The sequence below is a fragment of the Carex rostrata genome, chromosome 10 (assembly GCF_964058835.1).
Source record: "Carex rostrata chromosome 10, lpCarRost1.2, whole genome shotgun sequence".
Taxonomy (NCBI): Eukaryota; Viridiplantae; Streptophyta; class Magnoliopsida; order Poales; family Cyperaceae; genus Carex; species Carex rostrata.
The window spans coordinates 9,339,499-9,362,030 of record NC_135927.1 but is presented as its reverse complement, the minus strand read 5'-3'; the positions used below and the strand labels follow the sequence as shown (position 1 = coordinate 9,362,030).

At 33.8% G+C, this 22,532-nt stretch overlaps 2 protein-coding genes across 2 annotated transcripts; one reads left to right on the top strand and one right to left on the bottom strand.

The window, feature by feature from the left end:
* Nucleotides 1-3,739: 3,739 nt before the first annotated feature.
* Nucleotides 3,740-22,050, top strand: LOC144561097 (uncharacterized). The gene is made up of 6 exons (XM_078310317.1): nt 3,740-3,865; nt 15,224-16,357; nt 16,599-16,745; nt 17,006-17,257; nt 20,176-20,568; nt 21,109-22,050. Exons 2-6 carry the CDS (start codon nt 15,236-15,238, stop codon nt 21,808-21,810), a joined length of 2,616 nt encoding a protein of 871 aa, XP_078166443.1. The 5' UTR covers nt 3,740-3,865; nt 15,224-15,235; the 3' UTR covers nt 21,811-22,050.
* LOC144560267 (uncharacterized) lies at nt 10,767-12,024 on the bottom strand (the record flags this gene model as incomplete). Its single annotated transcript, XM_078309432.1, has 2 exons — nt 11,528-12,024; nt 10,767-11,416 (listed from the first exon to the last, which is right to left on the bottom strand). Coding segments are annotated over exons 1-2 (768 nt in total), but the record flags the coding sequence as incomplete, so codon positions are not given.
* Nucleotides 22,051-22,532: the final 482 nt, after the last annotated feature.

Below are 22,532 nucleotides of genomic sequence, written 5' to 3'. Positions count from 1 at the left end.
GAAGAGTGAGTCTATGGTACTATGCATATTACAATTTGGCACCGTGCTGCGGCTTTATATTCGAGTTTTCAAATCCTAACGGTTGATCCGAACCGTTCATCTTGTTCTCCATATTAATATGTGTTTGGAGACCAAATTTTACATTTTTTGAAATTATTTTACTATTTTTTTAGATATTTAGAAAAACACTTGATCTGAAAATTCTGGACCATCCAAAAACAGTGATTTTCAATAAATCTAAAAAAATAGTAAAATAATTTCAAAAAATGTAAAATTTGGTCTCCAAACACATATTAATATGGAGAACAAGATGAACGGTTCGGATCAACCGTTAGGATTTGAAAACTCGAATATAGAGCCGCAGCACGGTGCCAAATCGTAATATGCATAGTACCATAGACTCACTCATAACAGAAACTATAAAAAGGGCTCGTCGTGCTGATGCTGTGAGTTAGGGGTGTCACCCATATCGTATTTGATAAGATGGGTATGGGTAAGATTTTTTTTTGTTAACTTATTGGGTATGGGTATGGGTAAGGATTTTTTTTCGTTAGATAAACGGGTATGGATACGGGTAAATGTTATTTCGTATCCGTTGGATAACAGGTAATTATATAAAATAAATTATATAATAAGAAGAATATTTATTTCGTACCCATTGGGTAACGCATAATTATATAAAACAAATTATATAATAAGAAGAATATTATGCTAAATATTTTACTTAGAATTGTTTTATTATATAGGAAAGGAATTGAATTTGTTAGAGGAGATATTTGTGATTTTAATTTTTTTTGCTTAATAAAAAACTGTTACTTAGAATTAATTGCATATTTATATTCTAATTTTATATTAGTAATTGTGATTGTATATATATGACATGATAGATTTTGATGGTTTATTTAAAAAATTAATAAAATTATTTTATTTGTATTATTCATTATTCGTTCACTACTATTTCGTTACCCGCTAATCAGCTTAACGGGTATGAATAAGGTTGAGTAAACCGAATTCTTAACGGGTATAGGTAGGGTATGAGTAAGGTCAATAGATCTTAGTAGGTATGGGTGTGAAAATGATTCCTCCCTATCCGTATCGTACCCATGACACCCTTACTGTGAGTTGGTAATGGATAGATAGAATCAGAGCGAAATAATAAAAAAAGGAGAAAAAAAGTATTGTTTTTACCGATTTTGTTTCATATATAGTATTAAAATATAAAGCATTATGAGCCATAACGATCTTCGATCCGACCACAATGAATCCTAACAACAAACAAACAATTAGTCCAATTATTATTATCTGAACTGCAACGGATCACTGTGAGTTTGCTAATTTTATACACTTTACAAAAATGCTATTACAAAAATGATATGACTGTGAGTTATAGAAAAATCAGTGCCTTTTGTGTTTGCATTCTCCCACTTTCCTTTGCAATGTTTTGCAAACTTTTTTTTGTATAACAATTATATTATTACCTTTTTATCTTTTCTTTTTTTTCCCACAAATTTCAGAACTTTCTGTATCTTCAGAACCTTTTGGATATCTGTTTAATATTTTATCCTTTTCAGTGTATTAGTGGAATCGCTAAAAAAAAAAAACTTTGTTAAGATTTTTTTTGAAGGTAAGGTGGCAAGATGCCAACTTTGTTAAGACTTAAGACAAACTTTCCTGAGCACCACGAAAATCAATTCCTGTTGGAGTCTGAATGCCAAGTTTGGGCCCATTTGAGCTAACCGATTGAAATAAATTTGCCAACTGATATAAAACCGAACTGACAAACTGAATTAAATTCCAGTTTGTTTGTAAAAAACAATTCATTAATTATAAATCATACGAAAGATATTTTCTTTGTGCACAATGAAAGTATTATTTTTTATTTTTATTTATTAGTCACAAGTATGTAAAATGATCTACAATAAATGTACAAGAGATTTATTTATTTTATTAAATTGAAATTTAGGAAAGTTAAATTAGTGAGAATTGTTGGGTGCAAGAAAAAGTTAATTCAATAAAGAACTTTGTACAATAATGGGTTAATAAGTGGAATTTTTTTCATAAACCATAATTAAAAAAATTAATGTTACGGAACCAATATGATTATTTTTTTTTTCAAAAAGCATAAGGACCGTGGACTTTCCACGGTTTCTAAATTTTTTTTTTCCAGACCGTGAGAACCACACGGTCTTGCAAATTTTTTATTTTTTTTTTATTTTTCCACACTTTCACGAAAATTGCCACAGAATATCTGAAAAAAATTTGCAAGACCGTGGGAACCCCACGGTCCGGTCTTCATTTTTGTTTTTTCCTACCCGAGACCGTGAGAGCCTTCTTCCTCACTGCGTTTCTTCCCCATTTTTTCCTTCCCTCTTCTTTCTTCCTTCCTTCCATCATCTAAATTTTTTTTTTGTACTCTCATAATTAGAGTGATTTTTATTTTAATTACATAAGTTTGTATATTTTTTAAAGAGGAACAAAAAGAGCTTCAAATCTACAAATTTCGTTAGGTATGTGTTTAATTCTTTTATTTTTGATAAATAATACGCAATTATGAATAAATGAGTAGAATAGATTGTTTATGTAGTATAAATGGTTTATGTAGTAATTGTAGTATAAATAAATGGTTTATGTATACTTTTTTCTTTTTGTAGTATAAATAGTTTATGTGTATTTTTTTTATTAGTATAAATGGTTTATGTTGTAATTGTAGTATAAAAAAATAGTTTTAGTAATTTATTTGCATGTAGGTTTTTTTAGTATGCATGTAGTAATTGTTGGATGATTTATTTATTTGCATATTTTATGTAGATGTATGGTTTATGTGCATGTAGTTTTTTTTAGTGCAGATGTATGTAGTTTTTTTTAGTGTAGATGAATGTATTAATTTTTGGATTATTTACTTATGGTTTATGTAGATGTATGGTTTATGTGCATGTAGATTTTTTTTAGTGTAGATGCATGTACTAATTATTGAATGATTTATTTATTTGCATAGTTTATGTAGATGCATGGTTTATGTGTACATGTATGTACTAATTGTTGAATGATTTATTTATTTGCATAGTTAATGTACATGCATGATTTATTTGCATGTAGTATAAATAAATGGCTTATGTTTATTTTGTTTTTTAAGTAGTATAAGTGGTTTATATAGTATAAATAATGTAAAGTAATAGAATGAATGTGAATATTTGATTGGGTTTGCATGTTATCCCTGTCAATATTGAATGTTAATTTTTTTTTGTATGTATTTATTTATATTTACAACACATTCACGGTCTTGAGATATATTCATCAAGACCGGACCATTCCCACGGTCTTGATTTCAATTTGGGTAGATCGTGTGGTTCCCATGGTCTGTATAAAATTTGCGGATCTTCTGTGGCAATTTTCGTGAAAAAGTGAAAAAATAAAAAATAAAAAATAAAAAATTTTGCAAGACCATGTGATTTCCACGGTCTGAAAAAAAAAATTTAGAGACCGTGGGAACGCTCCGGTCCTTATGATTTTTGAAAAAAAAAATTTAATCATATTGGTTCCGTAAGATTTATTTTATTAATTATGGTTTATGAAAAAAATTCTAATAAGTGCGAATATAACAAACCCGAAAAGGTGGCGTGAAAATGATAACTCCGAGTGTGTGAATATCAGAAACAAGATAAGTTTCTACAATGTATGGTGAATAAGTTTCTGCGTTGACTGTTGACTGAGCGACGCGTAGCATTGACTGAGCGATGACCTCTACCGTTAGATATGATGGGGGGAGAGAGAGAGCGTGTGAATTCAGAAAAAAAAAAAAACAAAACAAAAGAAAATTAGTGAGAGAGGAGAAGCGCAACACAAGTAGTCCATCGATTTGGCTTTTGTAAGTATTTCTAGCATACATAATTATTTTAATTAAGAGTTCTAAATCCGTAAAATTAGTTCTATGTCTGGTTGCTGGTGGCTTGGCATGCAAAGTGCGTTGTTTAATTGGTCAAAATTTTATGCATACAAAGTGTTCGACAAAATGATTCTGTTCTAATTAGTTGGAAACAGGGAGTCACATGCATAAACTTCTCTTGAATGATTTGGGGGAAGAAAGGTAACATGGAGGTATTCATCATACCCAAGTATTTCTAGTTCTATTAAGTGACTTATTAAGCCGATTTTTTTATATATATCTAAAAATTAAATCAAATTACAAAAAATAACCGAAGCACCGTTGAATTTCGATTATTACCCAATCTGGTTATCGAATAACCGGATTTGATAGAAATGTCCGGTTACCCACTCCCGGGACTCAAAATGCACAAATCCGGTTAATGGTTAACCGGATTTGTGCATTTTGCCTTTTTTTTTTTTTTTTTTTTGAAAACAGAAATTTTTTTTTGTATTAAAATATTAGAAATATTGAATATATTTCTTTGAAAATAGATAGAATACAATATAATTTGATTTATTAGAAAGACTGTAACAAATAACCCGGATCAATATTTTTCAGATCGGATTTTTTGCGGCTGTAAAAAAAATTAATATATTTCTTTATGTGTTATTGGAAAAAAATAAAAATAATTAGATTCTGAGTTATTGATCCCGGTTCAAAAGTCACTTCTAGGTAATCCAGAAAATATTGTGACATTTCTAGTACATTTAATTTATAAAAAGTTGTATCTATTTTGAGAATTCTTTTTGAAAAACAATAATTAAATAAATTAAAGTTTTTGATTTTTTTCAAAAATAGATACAACTTTTTATAAATTAAATGTACTAGAAGGATCACAATATTTTCTGAATTACCTAGAAGTGACTTTTGAACCGGGATCAATAACTCAGAATCTAATTATTTTTATTTTTTTCCAATAACACATAAAGAAATATATTAATTTTTCTTACAGCCGCAAAAAATCCGATCTGAAAAATATTGATCCGGGTTATTTGTTACAGTTTTTCTAATAAATCAAATTATATTGTATTCTATCTATTTTTAAAGAAATATATTCAATATTTCTAATATTTAATACAAAAAATAAAAAATAAAAAAAATTTCTCTTTTCAAAAAAAAGAAAAGAAAAAAAAAGAAGGCAAAATGCACAAATCCGGTTAACCATTAACCAGATTTGTGCATTTTGAGTCCGGGGAGTGGATAACCGAACATTTCTATCAAATCCGGTTATTGGATAACCGGATTGGGTAATAATCGAAATTCAATGGTGCTTCGGTTATTTTTTGTAATTTGATTTAATTTTTGGATATATATAAAAAAATCGGCTTATTAAGTCGGGTTAGAATAGCTATTGCATCTTTCACCTGCTTATTTCTCAGAAGTAGGATATATCAAAGATCGAACCTTACTTCTGGAACCTATTTCCTTAAATTTCTCCTAAAGGGAAGTACTCAGTAGAAGAGTTAGACCAACTTAAACAAATTAAGTGATATTAAAAGCTGGTTAAACCTCAATTCTTTTACAGCGCTGAAACCATGGTGCCCTTAAAAATCTGTTTGTATATGTGGTATAAAAGTTTCTGAGAATTCTCCTTCAATCATTTATGTCATCTGCTGTATTATCAATAAATCATGAGGGTCCAATCAGCTAGCTTTTGTGAGGTTGGGGCGATAAAAGTTTCAGGAAAGGTTTTGCTGGTTTTGTGGTCAGACTGGATCAGGAGTCAGGACTGGGTTCAGCAAAGTTAAGGGGATTTTCTGATTGCCTGGACTCCAGTTCACTTGTATTTGGTGTATTTGGATTAAATCATGGCTTGATTAGATTATGGATGCTTCAGTTTGGATTACATAACTTATTAATAAAAATCAAAGCAGAGCAGTATGCTGCATTGTTGAGCAAATTGTAAATCAATAAATAGAGCATTATGATCATTCCTTTATAGTTTTTAACTTCAATCAAACATATATCGTTGCCGGTTGGCCTACCAATGAAGTAAACTATATAGAATTTACTTAATTAATAAAAAACATACATTTTATTAATTGCTCTCTGCCTGTCCTGATGACAATATGCTTTTAATCCGGATTATTTGGTTTGTTAATTTCCATTTAATTCTTAGAAGATAATTATGAGACTTCAACTATAGAAATTCCTTTTTTATGGAACTTAAGTCAACTTTAGACTTGAAGGCTCCAAGTTTTGTGTTTTCGTATGATTGTTGACTATTCATTGGTGAATGTCACACCCCAAATCGAGTATAACAGCCTGCCACATATATTTGTTAAGACATCTATGTAAGGCAGTGGATCTTTTATATATATTACCAATAACACCATTACATATTAACCACATTCCAATATTAACAAAATTTATCTGACACAATACGGCAAACGATATTTTAAAAAGGCCTCCCGCATCCTGTCAGTTTTAACAACCCAAAACCCCATATTATGTGGTTATGCTGTCAGATGCAATCTAGAACTGTCTCTCTGTATATGTATAATAAACCTGAAAATAACCCAAGGGATGGGGGGGTGAGAAATAATATAAATATTATATCCCAGTGCGAATTTGCCATAATCATGCCACTGGACTTGCAATCAATCCATAATCCAAAATTAAATCATCGCAACTTGACATTAATAGTTTAGTTTATATATATAAATGAATGCAAATGTTCAATCACAATATTCAATCAAATCTCAACTCACAGAATCTCAAATGAAGCTCAACATAGATTTATTTGATTTAAACTCAGATTATCAGGTCTGGTAACACAACCAGATGATACACCAACTAGTCACACAGGTGGCTAAGGTAAACCCACACCTGTCGGTACCATATAGTACCCCTAAACTGACCCTCATGTATAGTGTTCAGGCTTATACCATTTATTAAAGTCTAGTTCATAGTCGGATAATGTTTTGCATGCAATCAACTCAGAATTCGGAATTTCCAACATATTAAATAAAATAGTCAACGCCTCGCAATTGACTGGATATGATATCTATCAGACGTTTCTTTATAGTCACCCCAAGTTTCTGTCACAATCAGTCAACGCCCTACAATTGACTGATTCGATCAATCACCGCCTAGCATGTGATTGACCACACACCATATGCGCATAATCGCTCAAAGTCAATGTCCAGCAATTGACTTTGATAAGTTAGTAATCATCATAAATTTATGGTGACTTTCGACCGTAGTCCAAAATAGGAGAACACACAAAACGATAAACCATTCAAAATGATAGGTCAACAGTATCACACAAATCCAGTTATAATTTGATTTGGCTATGTCTAGAATTTTGAAATGATGAATAACTATTTTATATATTCTGTCTTTCTTATAATGTATATCATGCCTCTTTATAATTGAGGAGAGGAAAATAGTCGTTGCCTAGTTGCCTAAATTACAATTTCTGAATATGCAAATACTCAAATCTTGCTAGGTACTATATTTAGCTTGACAGCTATTGCATGATGCTAGCTTGATTTTGTTCCTTAAAATGCCTATGATGATTCTCTGAGGCAAATCTTCTATTTCTCAACACTCCCCCTCAAGTTAGGATTGTAAATATCGATCAATCCTAACTTGCTTGTAATTTTATAAAATGGTCCTGGTTCTAGCCCTTTTGTGAAGATATCAACAAGTTGGTCCTGACTCTTCACATATGGTGTTTCGATTCTTTTGCCTGATTTTTTTCTCTCACGAAATGACAATCGACTTCAATGTGCTTGGTTCTTTCGTGAAAAACTGGATTAGATGCAATATGTCTAGCCGCTTGATTATCACAAAATATTTTTATAGGTTCATGATTTGTAATATTCAAATCGGTTAGCACTTGTCTAACCCAAGTTAGTTCACTAGCTGTTGATACATAGCTCGATATTCTGCCTCAGCACTTGATCTTGCTACGACATTTTGCTTCTTACTCTTCCATGTGACTAGATTTCCATCTACAAATGTGCAAAAGCCAGTAGTTGATTTTCTATCGAAGCTTCCTGCCCAATCTGCATCGGAATAGCCACACACTTCGTTAGAATTATTATTTTTCATCCATATTCCCTTTGCAGGTGATCCTTTTATGTATCTTAGAATTCTATTTATCGCTTCTAAATGTGGTGTTCTTGGTGAATGCATGAACTTACTAATTTGACTAACAGCAAATGAGATGTCAGGTCTAGTTACTGTTAAATATATCAATTTTTCTACAAGTCTTTGAAATTGATTTATATCTTCTAATGGTTCTCCATCCTCGGTATTTAATTTGCATTTATATTCAATAGATGTTGAAGCAGGTTTTGATCCTATCTTACCTGTTTCTTTAAGAAGGTCTAGTGCATATTTTCTTTGAGAGATAAATAAACCTTTGGTTGAATGAGCTACTTCAATGCCTAGGAAATATTTCAATATTCCTAAATCTTTTATATCAAAATTTTTCTTCAACTGACATTTAATCATGTTAATCTCTGTTTCATTATTTCCTATAACAATTATGTCATTTACATAAACTAATACAATCACAATATTGCCATTATTGTGTTTGGTGAAAAGGAAATTATCAGCACTGCTAATTGTAAAACCACATGATTTAAGAAAAAAACTAAGTTTTCCATACCATGCCCTTGGAGATTGCTTCAAGCCATATATGGATTTTTTTTAACCTACAAACAAGATTAGAATCTTTCTCTCTCTCATGACCAGATGTTAGGTTCATATAAACTTCTTCTTCAAGTGTTCCTTGAAGAAAAATATTTTTACGTCCATTTGGTAAAGGTTTCAACCATTATTTGTTGCTACTGATAATAAAATCCTAACAGTGTTCATTTTCGCAACTGGAGCAAAGGTTTCATGATAGTCAATATCATAAGTTTGTGTATCCTTTGGCCACCAATCTAGCTTTATATCTTTCTGTGGTACCTTCACTATTATATTTTATTTTGTACACCCATTTGCACCCAACTGATTTTTTGTCTTTTGGTAAAGGCATAATAACCCAAGTATTATTTTTTTCTAATGCCCTAAGTTCTTCTTTCATGGCTTCACACCATACCGGTTGACTTAAAGCCTCTTGAAAAATTTTTGGTTCTTCTTGTTTAGAGAGAGATGTCAAGAAGGCTTTGTAATTTGTTGAAATTTTGTCATAAGAAATAAAATCTTGAATAGGATACATTACCTTGTAAGTCACAAAGTCTCGAAGTGTGGTGGATGGTTGAATTGTCCTTGAAGACCTTCTTACACTAATTTCTTCATCATTCTCATGATTGTCATTAGTAGGATTGTTTCTTTCTTCCATTTCATTTGTTTGCTCACTTATATTATTTTCATCTCTATTTTCATTTTCGGTCAAGGTTATCACATCTTGAGTATGGTTGGTTGGTAACAATACTCTATTTTGACTATTGGTAATAGGCTCACTAATCTCTTCCTTTAAAAAATAAGTTTCATTTTCATTAAAAATAACATCCCTTGAGATGAACATTTTTTTATTAATTGGGTCATAACACTTATATCCCTTTTTATGTGTTGAATATCCTAAAAAAATAACTTTTGTTGATGTTGAGTCAAATTTATCTTTTCTTTTTTTATGAACAAAGCACACACAACCGAAAATCCTTAGATGGTCAATATTGATTTTTCTTTGGTAAAGAATTTCTAAAGGACTTTTATTTTCTAACTTAACACTAGGGAGTCTATTAATTAAATATGTGGCCGTGAGTACTGCATCTGACCAATATTGCCTTGGGACATTCATTTGAAACAAAAGTGCTATTGTCATTTCTAACAAATGCCTATTTTTTCTTTCGGATACTCCATTTTGTTCGGGTGTATTTATACAAGTCGTTTGATGTAAAATTTCTTTATTTTTAAAATATTGAGTAAAATTATTATTAACAAATTATGTGCCATTATCAGATCTAAATATTTTAATTTTTGCATTAAATTGGTTTTCTACCAAAGTTGCAAATTCTTGAAAGCATACAAAAACTTCACCTTTTGATTTAAGCAAATATAACCAAGTAGCACAAGAAAAATCATCAATAAATAAAACAAAATATCTAAATTGATTATATGAAGTAGTAGGAGCGGGTCCCCATACATCAGAATGTATTAATTCAAACGGTGCTTTACTCTTGCTAATTGATAATGAAAATGGAAGCCTAGTTTGTTTAGCTAATTTGCACACATCGCAATTAACACAATTATTTAAAGGAAAATTTAAGAAGAAATTTAAAATTCTATCAGAAGGATGTCCAAGTCTCTTGTGCCACAATTCGTTTTCGCTAGTTTGTTTGGTTGCGCATAAATTAAACTGATAATTCAAAATATAAAGTCCTTTGTCATAGAATCCCTCACCAATCATCATCCCTGTTGTTTGGTCCTGAAATTTAACATTTGTTTTTGAAAACAGTACATCACAATTAAATTCTTGTGTTATTTTACTTACAGAAATTAGATTTGTTGTAAATGAATTTATGTATAGAACATTTTTAATTTCTTTGGAGAAGAGATTAATGGTGCCTATACCAGTAACGGGTACCTTGGTTCCATTGGCAACTAAAAGATATTGGTCATTTTTGCACATTTCTAAGGTCTTAAATAATTCCTTATTGTATATCATATGGTCAGTAGCACCTGTATCTATTATTAATTGACTGTTAGGCAAAAATTTAACTGAATTTAAAGCAATACCACATGAATTAGTGTTCTGTCTAGCAAGCATCACAGACAGCTGCGTCATCAGTTGCCGCATAGAATCCTCTCCAGTTTCGGTGGAGCTTGGTTCACCTGGACCGAGTTCATTTGTCGCGCCAGAAGAGGAGAGAAGCCCAGACCCCTGAGCCGCGTATCCCTTCTTTTCCTTCTCCCCCTTTCGTTTCTCTCCATCCCGATCGCCGCCTCTTTTCCACTTCTTCGGTCTAAGATGTGGGTGAAGGAACCAACACCGTTCCTTGTTGTGGCCGGTTTTCTTGCAACACTCACACCTCTCTGAACTGCTTGATTGATCCTTATTATTTTGGGAGGTAGGGTTTTGAGGTTTGTTGTATGAGAGAAAAGCTTGGTTTTCTGAGTTGTCGCCGGTCTGGGTATTGGTATTCATGGCATCTCGCCTTGATTCCTCCTGTTCTAGTAGGGAGACGATGGATTCGAGAGAGGGAAGGTTGGCCCCGAAAAGGATTTGTTGCCGCACTTGTTCATAGCTCTGGTCCAGGTTTGTTAAAAACTGAAAAATGCGATCTTGATTTTTTCTTTCCCCGATTTGTTCTGGGTCTGTGGTTTCAGGTTGATGGACATCCAATTCGTCCCATTTTGATTTCATTGCCCCAAAGTACTGTGTGATGGGTTTCTGGTTTTGTTTGATATGAATGATGTCGTGTTTGATTTGGAAAATATGGGCAAAGTTATTTTGTTTACCGAACATTTTGGTGATGGCTGTCCACATCTTGGCTGAGGTGTCGGTACCATGTAAGAAAAGCTCGCTGATTTCTGGTTCCATGGAGTTTAGGAGCCATGACATTATCAGATTGTCATGGATTTCCTATTCATCTGAGTTTGCATCAGATTTTTTCTTGTCGCCTGTGATGTACCCATACTTGCCTTTGCCCTTGAGTGAAATTATCGCTGATTTGGACCACGACTGGTAGTTTTTGCCATTGAGTAACATGGGGGTTAATTTTAGAGAAGTATTGGCATCGATCTGAATTTTTTCTGCCATTGTTGCTCTGGTAATTAAATTACCAGTTTGTGTGTTTGTGTTGTTGTGGGTTGTTGCTCTGTATCGATCACTGGTACAGATGTTGCTCTGATACCATCTAGAATTTTGAAATGATGAATAACTATTTTATATATTTTGTCTTTCTTACAATGTATATCATGCCTCTTTATAATTGAGGAGAGGAAACTAGCCGTTGCCTAGTTGCCTAAATTACAATTTCTCTAGCTGTTGCCTACTTGCCTAAATTACAATTTCTGAATATGCAAATACTCAAATCTTGCTAGGTACTATATTTAGCTTGACAGCTATTGCATGATGCTAGCTTGATTTTGTTCCTTAAAATGCATATGATGATTCTTTGAGGCAAATCTTCTGTTTCTCAACACTATGCACATGATTCACACATCTCAAATAATGCAACAAATAATCATTCAATATGACAAATGAATAACAATTTAATTCTTAAAAATGTAATATCAAACAAGTCCAATAACCCCGCATATGATAATATAGGAAAAGTATAGTGACCCGTTCCTGAGTATTCGATGCTCTCGAAAATATCATTAAGTTTAACTTCATGTATTTAGGCCTACGCATGTGTCTTGGTGCAACCAAGAGAGAGAAAAGAGAAAGGAATTGCCGAATTGGTATGCGTCTCTGCCACCAGCTATCACTTCAATTTAGATTGTCAACAACACACGCTCACGCAAGAAGAACGTATACCGGCCATATATTGGATAATAGAACAAGAGATAACAAGGGGAAGAAAAACATGTTCATTAGCATATTGAGAGAGAAGAGAGAAACCAGCTTAGTCATGATATATATTTCATGCGGCTCAATCACTCTCTGTTTGCCACGTAGAGATGGACATGAATAAAATAAGAAGTTACTCATCCGTACAGGAGAAGTTTCAAGAGGAAAAATAGAAGAAAATAATATAATAAAATAGAATGGATAAGGGTAAGAAATTTGAAAGCGATCCACTAAAAATATTAATTCACTAATTAGTATTTTGAATGAAGATTTGGTTTCTGATTTCTAGTATACAATGGTATATACATTATTCGACTAAAAATTTCTAACTAATTTGAAGCTATGAAATTAATAATATATATATATATATATATGAGGTGGGCTACGGTGAGTTGCGAAGTAAAGCGACTATTTTACTTCACGCTCATATTTTGTGATTTTTATGTTCAAAACGTTGATCCGAACCGTTCATCTTGTTCTCCATATTGAAATGTGCTTGGAGACCAAATTTTACATTTTTTGGAATTTTTTTACTATTTATTAAGCGTTTTTTAAAATTGCTGTTTTGCTGTGAACAGTAAAAAACAGTAAAATTTTCTGGACCATCAGATCAGTGACTTTCAAAATTGCTTAATAAATAGTAAAAAAATTCCAAAAAATGTAAAATTTGGTCTCCAAGCACATTTCAATATGGATTAAACATCTAACGGTTCGGATCGGTCGTTTGAACTTTCAAAATAAAAATACGGCGTGAAGTAGAAACGCGTTTTACTACGCAACTCAACGTAGCCCACCTCTATATATATATATATATATATATGTATGTATGTATATCTATTTTTGTCAAATAAGTTTTAGTGAAACCATCTAATGTCACGAAAATATTTTTAATTACCTCACTTAATTATCTATTAGAAGGTTTGAATTTTTGCAAATTTTTCGTATTTTTTCTAATTTAAAGAGAAATTTTCACATTTTCATTTGACGAGATGTAACAATTAATATCTAAGTTTTGAAAATATTTATACCTATGCACTTAAGTATTTATTCCTATGAGGTTAACTATTTTTATTAGAGAAAGTTTGACGTGGGAACGAGGACGAGAACTGTGAAAAGGGGACCATATAATTAATGGGGAACACAGAGAAATGGTGAAATTTTAGAATAATAATTAGTTGAGACTATAAAATATCTTTTTATAATAATAATTAGTGGAGACCATATAATTAGTGGGGATCATAATACATCATTATTCTAAGTGCGGGTACTGTAGCGTGGGTATAGTGTAGGTATTGTAGAGTGAGTACAGTACGGGTACTGTAGCATGGGTATTGAAAAAATTATTCTATATGTCAAATTGCATGCACGTAGCCAAAAAAATTATTCTATCAGTCAAATTGCATGCACACAATGCATTAAGCAAAAATGCTTTAGTCTTAAGTAATTGGGATGGGCAACCTACCAATGGAAACTTATCAAAGTACTTCTAGTACCATCTATACTTTTATGTTTTTATATTTATTGTGTCTTTACTTGTTTTGGTACAATAACAGGAGTATAACTAGGTTCTTCTTAAGTTTATCAAGTATCTTTGTAATCTCAACTTTAAAATTTATTGGATTGGCTTCAAATGATGAATTCAAACCGTTGAAATCCCTCTACCTTACGTTTGATGGATGTACAAGTGAAAATTATTGATTTCTGAATTAATTTATTATAAAGTCAAGTGGTTAAAATTAGAAGATTTATAAATTAATTTTAATACTTTTATATTTTGAATGTTTTTTGACCACTTGACTCTAGATAAAATTAGTTCGAAAATTTAAAATTTTCACATGTAGACGCATTACTCGTAAAGTAGATGGATTTTAATAGTTCAGATTCGTTATTTGAAATTAATCTGATAGATTTTAGAATTGAGTTCACAAAGAAACTTAATAAACTTAGGAACACCCTTGTTCTACTCCAATAACATCTATATATTTGATAAAAGTCGGGTTGTAGTTTCTGTTTCAGTTTTCACATGCTTCTTTAAGATGTATGATACACAAGGTTTCGCACTTATGCCCCCTTAAACAAAACCAAATAAAAAGCTTAAGCAAGTTCAAACAAAATTGATAAAATTGACACTAGGTTCATGTCAGACATATATTTTTTAAGATCCAGGCTATTGTGTGGGGCACAACACAAGGGCTCAATATAATGGGAGAAACCTTGATACAATGCTTAAATGGTCCAAAAATAAACCATACTATGCATAGCGCGGATTGGTCCATACTACGGATCAATATTTTTGTTTTCAAAAATCTAATGGTCGATCTGAACCGTTCACCTGATCTCCATATGAATATGTACTTGCAAACTATTATTAGAATTTTTATATTATTTTTTTAGATGGGTAGAAATCACTGTTTTTGGATGGTTCAGAATTTTCAGATTTTGTACATACCTAAAAAATAGTAAAAAAAAATCTTAAATTTGGTTTTCGAGTATATATTCATATGGAGATCATGTTTAATGTTTGGATCGACCGTTAAAACTTTTGAACCGAAGATTTGAGCACATAGCACGGGCCAATATGCGCTTATGCATAATACCATAGCCTCACTCTTAGTTAATATCAATTAAATATTGGTCCACTAGGTTGTTGCCAGCAAATAACTATGTATGAGAAGTCAACCATAGATATTTACCAGTGGATCTTTCCTGAAACAAGTTGATTTAACCCTTGGTGATTGAATTCAATTTATGCTGCAATGTGAATTAAATGTTATTTTGTATTATAATACTTGGGTTGATTTCTTGATTTTTACACATGGCAGAAACAAAAAATAATGTTGGAACCATCAGATATGAGTATGCTGGGGATTGATCTGGGCAGTTGGAGTTGCCATGTGATATGTGGTTTGGACGATTGGAATGATTGTAGTTTCTCAAGGACCAATGTTTGTGGCTTCAAAACCCAGATCTCTCAGATCAAGTCTCTTTTGGGTAGGAAATTCTCTGATCCAGAGCTGCAATTGGAGCTTGATTACGTTCCTTTTAGAGTAATTGAAGGTCCCGATGGATATCCCGTAGTCCACAGCAGATGCAAGGGAGAAGACAGAGCATTCACCCCCGTTGAGATCCTAGCTATGTTGATTTCGAGTCCACAATTTCTAGCAAGAAAAGAATATTCTGATGCATCTCCTTGTATTGGGATTCCAATCTACTTCACAAATCAACAAAAGAAGGAGGTGCTTCAAGCTGCAAAAATAGTTGGTTTACCTTCATCTTTCTGCCTCCTGGATGAAACAACAGCCATGGTATTGGCACTTGAAAGCAATCGTTTACTGGAATCTCAGGGTATCGTGGCATTTGTTGATATTGGCCATGCCAGTATGCAAGTTTGCTTTGCTGAGTTCATAGGGAAGCACGATGACATGGTAAGGTATACAAATATTTTGTACAAGGGTTATGCCAGATCGTTAGGAGGAAGGGAATTTGATAAAGTGTTGTTTAAGCATTTTGCATCTAAGATTAGAAAGGAGTATAATATTGATGTGTCTGAATACGGCAGTGCTTGTGTTAAACTTAGTGAGGCTTGTGAGATATTGAAGTACGATCTAAGCACAAAAAATGAGGCATCCTTTTGCATTGAGAACTTTTACGGTTCAATAACTGTTAAGGGGTCCATGAAGAGGAAAGATTTTAAAAGGTTGACCATTTCGATATTGAAAAAAATTGAGGTGGCCTTGAAAAAAGCGTTGATGGAATCCAGGTTGAATGTGGAGAAGATCGAATTAATAGAAGTCGTTGGAAAAGGATGCTCCATTCCAGCAATTATTGACATTGTGACTAAAATTTTTGGTAAAAAACTAAGCAAGACGACACATTTTGAGCACGTTGCAAGGGGTTGTGCTATGCATGCAAGACAACAAAATGTAATGGGCACAGACCAAATGATAAACGGCCTGGTAAGTATTACTACTTGTGCACATACAATCTCAGTTGTCATAATATTTGCCGTACTTAAGAGTGTTAATGCATGCGTTTAGAAAAAAAAATATGGTTTAAAGGAAGAAAAAAATGAGAATGCATCTTCATTAGAACTTTATGAAACATATAAATGGAATAAAGACTAGCCTCAGTACTACATCCATGTATCTATAATGTTATTCCTTCGTTGTACTTATAATGTTGTTTTGGTGTCAAAAGACTACAGGTTTGGAAACTTCGCAGTTAGTTTCAACTGAATTGAATTCTCAAGAGGAAAAGACGGAAGATTCAGAGAAGTTCATTTGGAGAAGAGCCATGGATGAAGATGGACATTTATTAACATTTCTAAACGACTTTCTTGAAGAGGTATAGTTATATAACGCTCCCCCCTCTCATTTTTTTTTTAATGCCCACAACATCTTTTAGATGATAACATTTTCATAGATATGGTGTTATTAAAAAATGATTTTCTTATATTGCCGAACACATCAAATATTATTCTACAAAATGATTTCCTTATGTTACCTGTTTACATTCTTTTTTTTTAGTTTAATATTAGACATCTTCTGATGATCCATTATTTTGCTAGTTAAATCGTATGTGATTTCTGTTAATTGAATCACCAGAACATGCACCGTATAGGAAGATCAGAGAAAACAGAGGATGAGTCATACTGGCTTTCCAAGCCAAACTTTCCGACATGCAGCTACTCAGAGCTCCAAGATGCAACCAAGAATATCCAGGAGTCATCTAAACTTGGAGAAGATGGGTTTGGCATTATGTATAAGGGCCTCCAGAAAATTAGTACTGTTGCCATAAAGAAGCTGAAAGGAATCAGCCATGGAACAAAAGAGTTGAATCAGAAGATATCGACCTTAGTAAGTACATTTATACAAACTTATTTAAATAAAATTTAAATGCAACTTTAATTTGACACGAGTAAATGACAAGGAATATATAAAACAACGAGAAAACAAGAGGGATTCTTCTTAATTTTCAGGCCTTTCACAAACACTCTTGGGAAAGCTCTACGTTGAGTAGGGACACTATATTGAAACTAATTTTATTACTCTCTCAAGATATTCTTACAACTCTACTACTTAATAATCTAACCTCCAAAATTACACCCTCTACTACTTATATTATCCTACACCTCCAAACTACTACAACACTATACTACTTATATGATCCAAGATTGCTTTCTTGCTTGGATGGTTAAAATGAGGAGCAAGGCACCCTATTTATACTTGCTTCATGAGAGGCAAAGAAACATCTAGACCTAGGATATTTTTGGGCTCTTCTAGATTTTCCTACATCTTACACTACAACATATTTTATTTGGTAGTTTCTAGACAATTCTTGATATCTTCATGAAAACTAATTTTGGGCCTTGGGCCCTTCGGTGCTGATACTTCAACACTCCCCCTCAACACCGACTTGGTGTTGTCTTAATCTTCGGTACTCCGCGTCCATCTGGGTCATCATGCTTCTTGTTGTTTCTTTTAATTTTCTGAGCTTGAAGTTGCTCAAACGTCTCCGGTCGATCTTCCAGAATAGTCATCTTCACAAGAGAAGTTTCTGGAATCTTCTTGTCACGCTGCTTTGGCACAAGTCGTCGCCGAGCTTTCTTCTCTCGATAGATCATCATACAAGCTGCATCTTCTTGCACAAACTCTCGTCCTATAGTCTTCTCCACAACAGCGACACTCTTCTGTGTCATCTCGTCATCATCACCCTTCTTGGTGATGGCCTCCAGTTCAGTGCTCTCTTGTGGCTTCTCCTCATCAGCCACTGTGCACCTCATAACTTCGGTCTCCTTCTTGACCGATTCTTCAACTGGTTCTTCAAAGAACCATGACTCAAAATTGATCTCCTCATCCTCAGGCTCACCAGCCTCTTCGACGTCCTCTACGTCGGCCACTGACTGCATCGCAACAGCTGCTACTGCGTCCCACTCTTCTTCACTTGGGACCTCTTCTGTTGCCTTCTCCTTCGTGGTCACCACAAAGTTTCCTTCATTCTTCCTGAACTGACACTCTCTCGCATAGTGCCCTCGTCGTCCGCAATTGTAGCACTCCACTCTTCTACTCCGGTATTCACCGCCATCGGCTCCTTTGCCCTCTTGGCCTCTAGGAGCTCCCCCTGAACATGAACACCTCTTGCATTGTTCATGACAAACCTTCTCCGTCTCAGGTTGTCGTCGATACCGGTCTCTGCTCGACTCTCCACGTCGACCACTATACAAAGCCTTCTCCTCTTCGTGCTTTACCGTCAAACCTGCCAGCTGCTTGGCAAGAGCTTCCTGACTGGCCAACAAATTCTCTAGTTCCAACAAGGTTGGTTGCATCGCCCATCCTTGAATTGCCGTGATGAAGGCGCTGTACTCTGGCCTCATGCCATTCAGGATTATCCGCCGCATTCTATCCTCGCCAATTTTTGCATTGGCGTCTAGCTGCTCAACCTCCCTGCACAAATTTTTTACTTTAAGAAAAAACTCACTTACAGTCTTGTCACCTTGGGAGATATTCATCAGCTCCCTCTCGAGCAGTTGCAGCCGACTTGTGTTCTTCCTTGAAAACAACGCGGCAAAAACATCCCATGCCTCTTTTGGTGTCTCCACATCTTCAATATGAGATAGTAGGCTCTTGTCCACCGTAGCCTTCAACACAAATAACGCTGGGCCCGCCTTCACCTTCCACTTCTTATAAGCTCGGATCGAATTCGGTGGCGGTTCGATCTCATTGCCACCGACAATCTCCCACAAATCTTGCCCCTGCAGATATGACTTAATACACATACGCCAGTCTCTATAATTATAATTATTCAACTTCTCGATCAAACCACTCATGCCACTCAAGTCTGACATTTCGACACCATGATGTATTAAGGGATTACAAAAAGCTCCTAATCAGCAGGACCTTTGACACAACAACAGACTCACGGATTATCCGAACCTTCTAGCCAACAGGACCTAACCTGGCTCTGATACCACTTTGTTGAGTAGAGACACTATATTGAAACTAATTTTATTACTCTCTGAAGATATTCTTACAACTCTACTACTTAATAATCTAACCTCCAAAATTACACCCTCTACTACTTATATTATCCTACACCTCCAAACTACTACAACACTATACTACTTATATGACCCAAGATTGCTTTCTTGCTTGGATGGTTAAAATGAGGAGCAAGGCACCCTATTTATACTTGCTCCATTAGAGCTAAAGAAACATCTAGACCTAAGATGTTTTTGGACACTTCTAGATTTTCCTACATCTTACACTACAAGATATTTTATTTGATAGTTTCTAGACAATTCTTGATATCTTCATGAAAACTAATTTTGGGCCTTGGGCCCTTCGGTGCTGACACTTCAACACTATATACCTGTAAATATTTCATAGTCAATTAAAATATTTATAATGTATTGATTGTTTTAATCTATATGGCATCTCACAATTACATATCTAGGTCTCGGGAGACTATATTTTCAATTAACCAGAAGTTATTTAATTTAAACAACATAGGATAAAATTCTAAGCAGAGTTCAGCATCCAAACTTCGTGATACTCATAGGGGAATGTGCAATTACCCGTGCACTTATTTAAGAGTACCTACCAAATGGTATCCTAGAAAACCATCTAGGATTCAAAAACAATACTTAGCCCAAGAATATATTACCTTGACTGTTTCATATCAGTCATTTCGAGAGAACCAATTGATTAGTTTTAGGCATAGCACCATTGTCCAGCCTCAATATATCTATAGATTTTAATCTGCTTCTTAAATGCAGAGAGATGACAGAACTTCTTCTACAGCTGAAAAGAAGAACATACAGAATAACCCAGACAATGCAAATGAAGAGAGTCCTGCCGTTCAACTTGAACTTTTAAAGGCCCAGAAACTCATAGAACAGCTAATGTCAGAAAGAGATTATGCTAGAAAAGAAGTTGAAGAGTTGCGCCAATTGACAGAGCAACAAGTTCCTGGTAGCCAATATGTAGGATACTTTACTGATTACAGCTCATCTGATCTCCGAGATGCGACCAACAATTTTGATGAGTCATTTAAACTTGGAGAAGGTGGGTTTGGTATTGTATACAAGGGGATCCTCCACAATACTAACATTGCAATAAAGATTATGAAAGACGCAAGCAGTCAAGGAGCGAAAGAATTTCATCAGGAGGTAATTTCCACAAGTATATTTATATATATTTACTTGTACAGAATTCGAGTGCAACTTTACTTTGAGTACATAACAGCAAGAAAGAGGTAATAACTGGACAGAGGAAGAGGAAGCCTCTTCGAAACCTCGTTAAAAAGCTCCAAACTAAATTTATAGTCGATTTGAACCTTTAAATATCTTGATGGTTTTTTTCTACCTGCTTGTAATTTCACTCTAACACAAGTTGATCCCTCAAATATGAAAATGTAATTCCAATTTCTACCATCAAAGGATGAAATATAAATTTTGTTAGGGTATTTTTGGACAATTTATATTGATATGTAAAAAAAGAAATGATAAGCAACCATCAATACACATGACGCAAAGTACATAAAGGAATGACTGAAGAACATCAAATAATATACACATTTTGTACAATATTCTTTTAGGATTTTCTTTGGTGTCTGTACTAAAATTTGCACAGTTCTTAGCATTGCCCTGTTACACACTAGGAGATTAATATTTGTAGTTAATGACGAATTATTTATTTGAACTTCACAGATTGAAATTCTTAGCAAGTTACGGCATCCCAACCTTGTGACGCTTATAGGGGCTTGTGCAGAGACCCGTGCAGTTATTTATGAGTATTTACCAAATGGTACCTTGGAAGACCGCCTTCGGTGCAAAAACAATACTTTGCCCCTCCAATGGCAAGCCAGAATTCGCATTGCATTTGAGATCTGCTCTGCACTAAGCTTCTTACACTGTAGCAAACCTCATGGTATTGTGCATGGCGATCTCAAGCCTGACAACATCCTTCTTGATTTGAATGATGTTAGCAAAATCGGCGATTTTGGCCTCTGTCGTGAACTTAATTGGACAGCTAGCGCAAGTGTGCCATACCACTGGACTGATTGTCCAAAAGGAACACTTGCCTACATGGACCCGGAGTTCTTGTCAATAGGGAAGTTAACTCCTCAATATGATGTTTATTCATTTGGTATTATGTTGTTGCGGCTAGTGACATGCAAACACCCCCGGGGAATAAGAAACTTGGTGCAGGAGGCACAAAGGAAAGGTACATTGAACGCATTAATTGATGCTTCGGCAGGTCCCTGGCCTTTTAAGGAGGCTAAGAAGATGCTTTCATTGGGCCTTAGATGCAGCGATCTAAAGAGAAAGAATAGACCGGATCTGTCGACCAAAGTGTGGAAGGAAATGAAATCCATGTCAGACGTTGCTTCTGCATCGGTGTCATTGTAGCAAGCACCTTTATCATCTTAGTTGGTACATTTATAATTAAATGGCTTAGTTGTTTGTTGTAATTGGCAACTTTATTTCAATAAATGGGTTTAGCCAGGTCGGCAAGTAATTTCATCAGTATTACATTGGTTTAGTGCAGATAAATGGATATGGATACAAGTAAATGTTATTTCGTATCCGTTGGTAACAGATAATTATATAAAATAAATTATATAATAAGAAGAATATTTATTTCATACCCATTGGGTAACATGTAATTATATAAAATAAATTATATAATAAGAAGAATATTATGCATATGTATGATTTTAATTTGTTATATAAAACAAATTATATAGTAAAGGAATTGAATTTGTTAGAAGAGATATTTGTGATTTTAATTTTTTTTGCTTAATAAAAAACTATTACTTAAAATTAATTGCATATTTATATTCTAATTTTATATTAGTAATTGTGATTGCATATTTATGATATGATAAGTTTTGATGGTTTATTTGAAAAATTAATAAAATTATTATATTTGTATTATTCATTATTCGCCCACTACCATTTCGTTACCCGCTAATCAGCTTAACGGGTATGAGTAGGATAGAGTAAGGTAAATTCTTAACGGGTATAGGTAGGGTATGAATAAGATCAATAGATCTTAATTAGTGGGTATGGTTGTGAAAATGGTTCCACTCTATCTGTATCGTACCCATTGACACCCTTACTGTGAGTCG

Bases quoted from the DNA above. Each gene is read 5' to 3' on its own strand.
- LOC144561097 (XM_078310317.1), top strand. From the start codon at position 15,236: ATGTTGGAACCATCAGATATGAGTATGCTGGGGATTGATCTGGGCAGT. The intron at 16,746-17,005 runs GTATAGTTATAT...TTGAATCACCAG, and splicing joins TAAACGACTTTCTTGAAGAG to AACATGCACCGTATAGGAAG. The intron at 17,258-20,175 runs GTAAGTACATTT...TCTTAAATGCAG, and splicing joins ATCAGAAGATATCGACCTTA to AGAGATGACAGAACTTCTTC.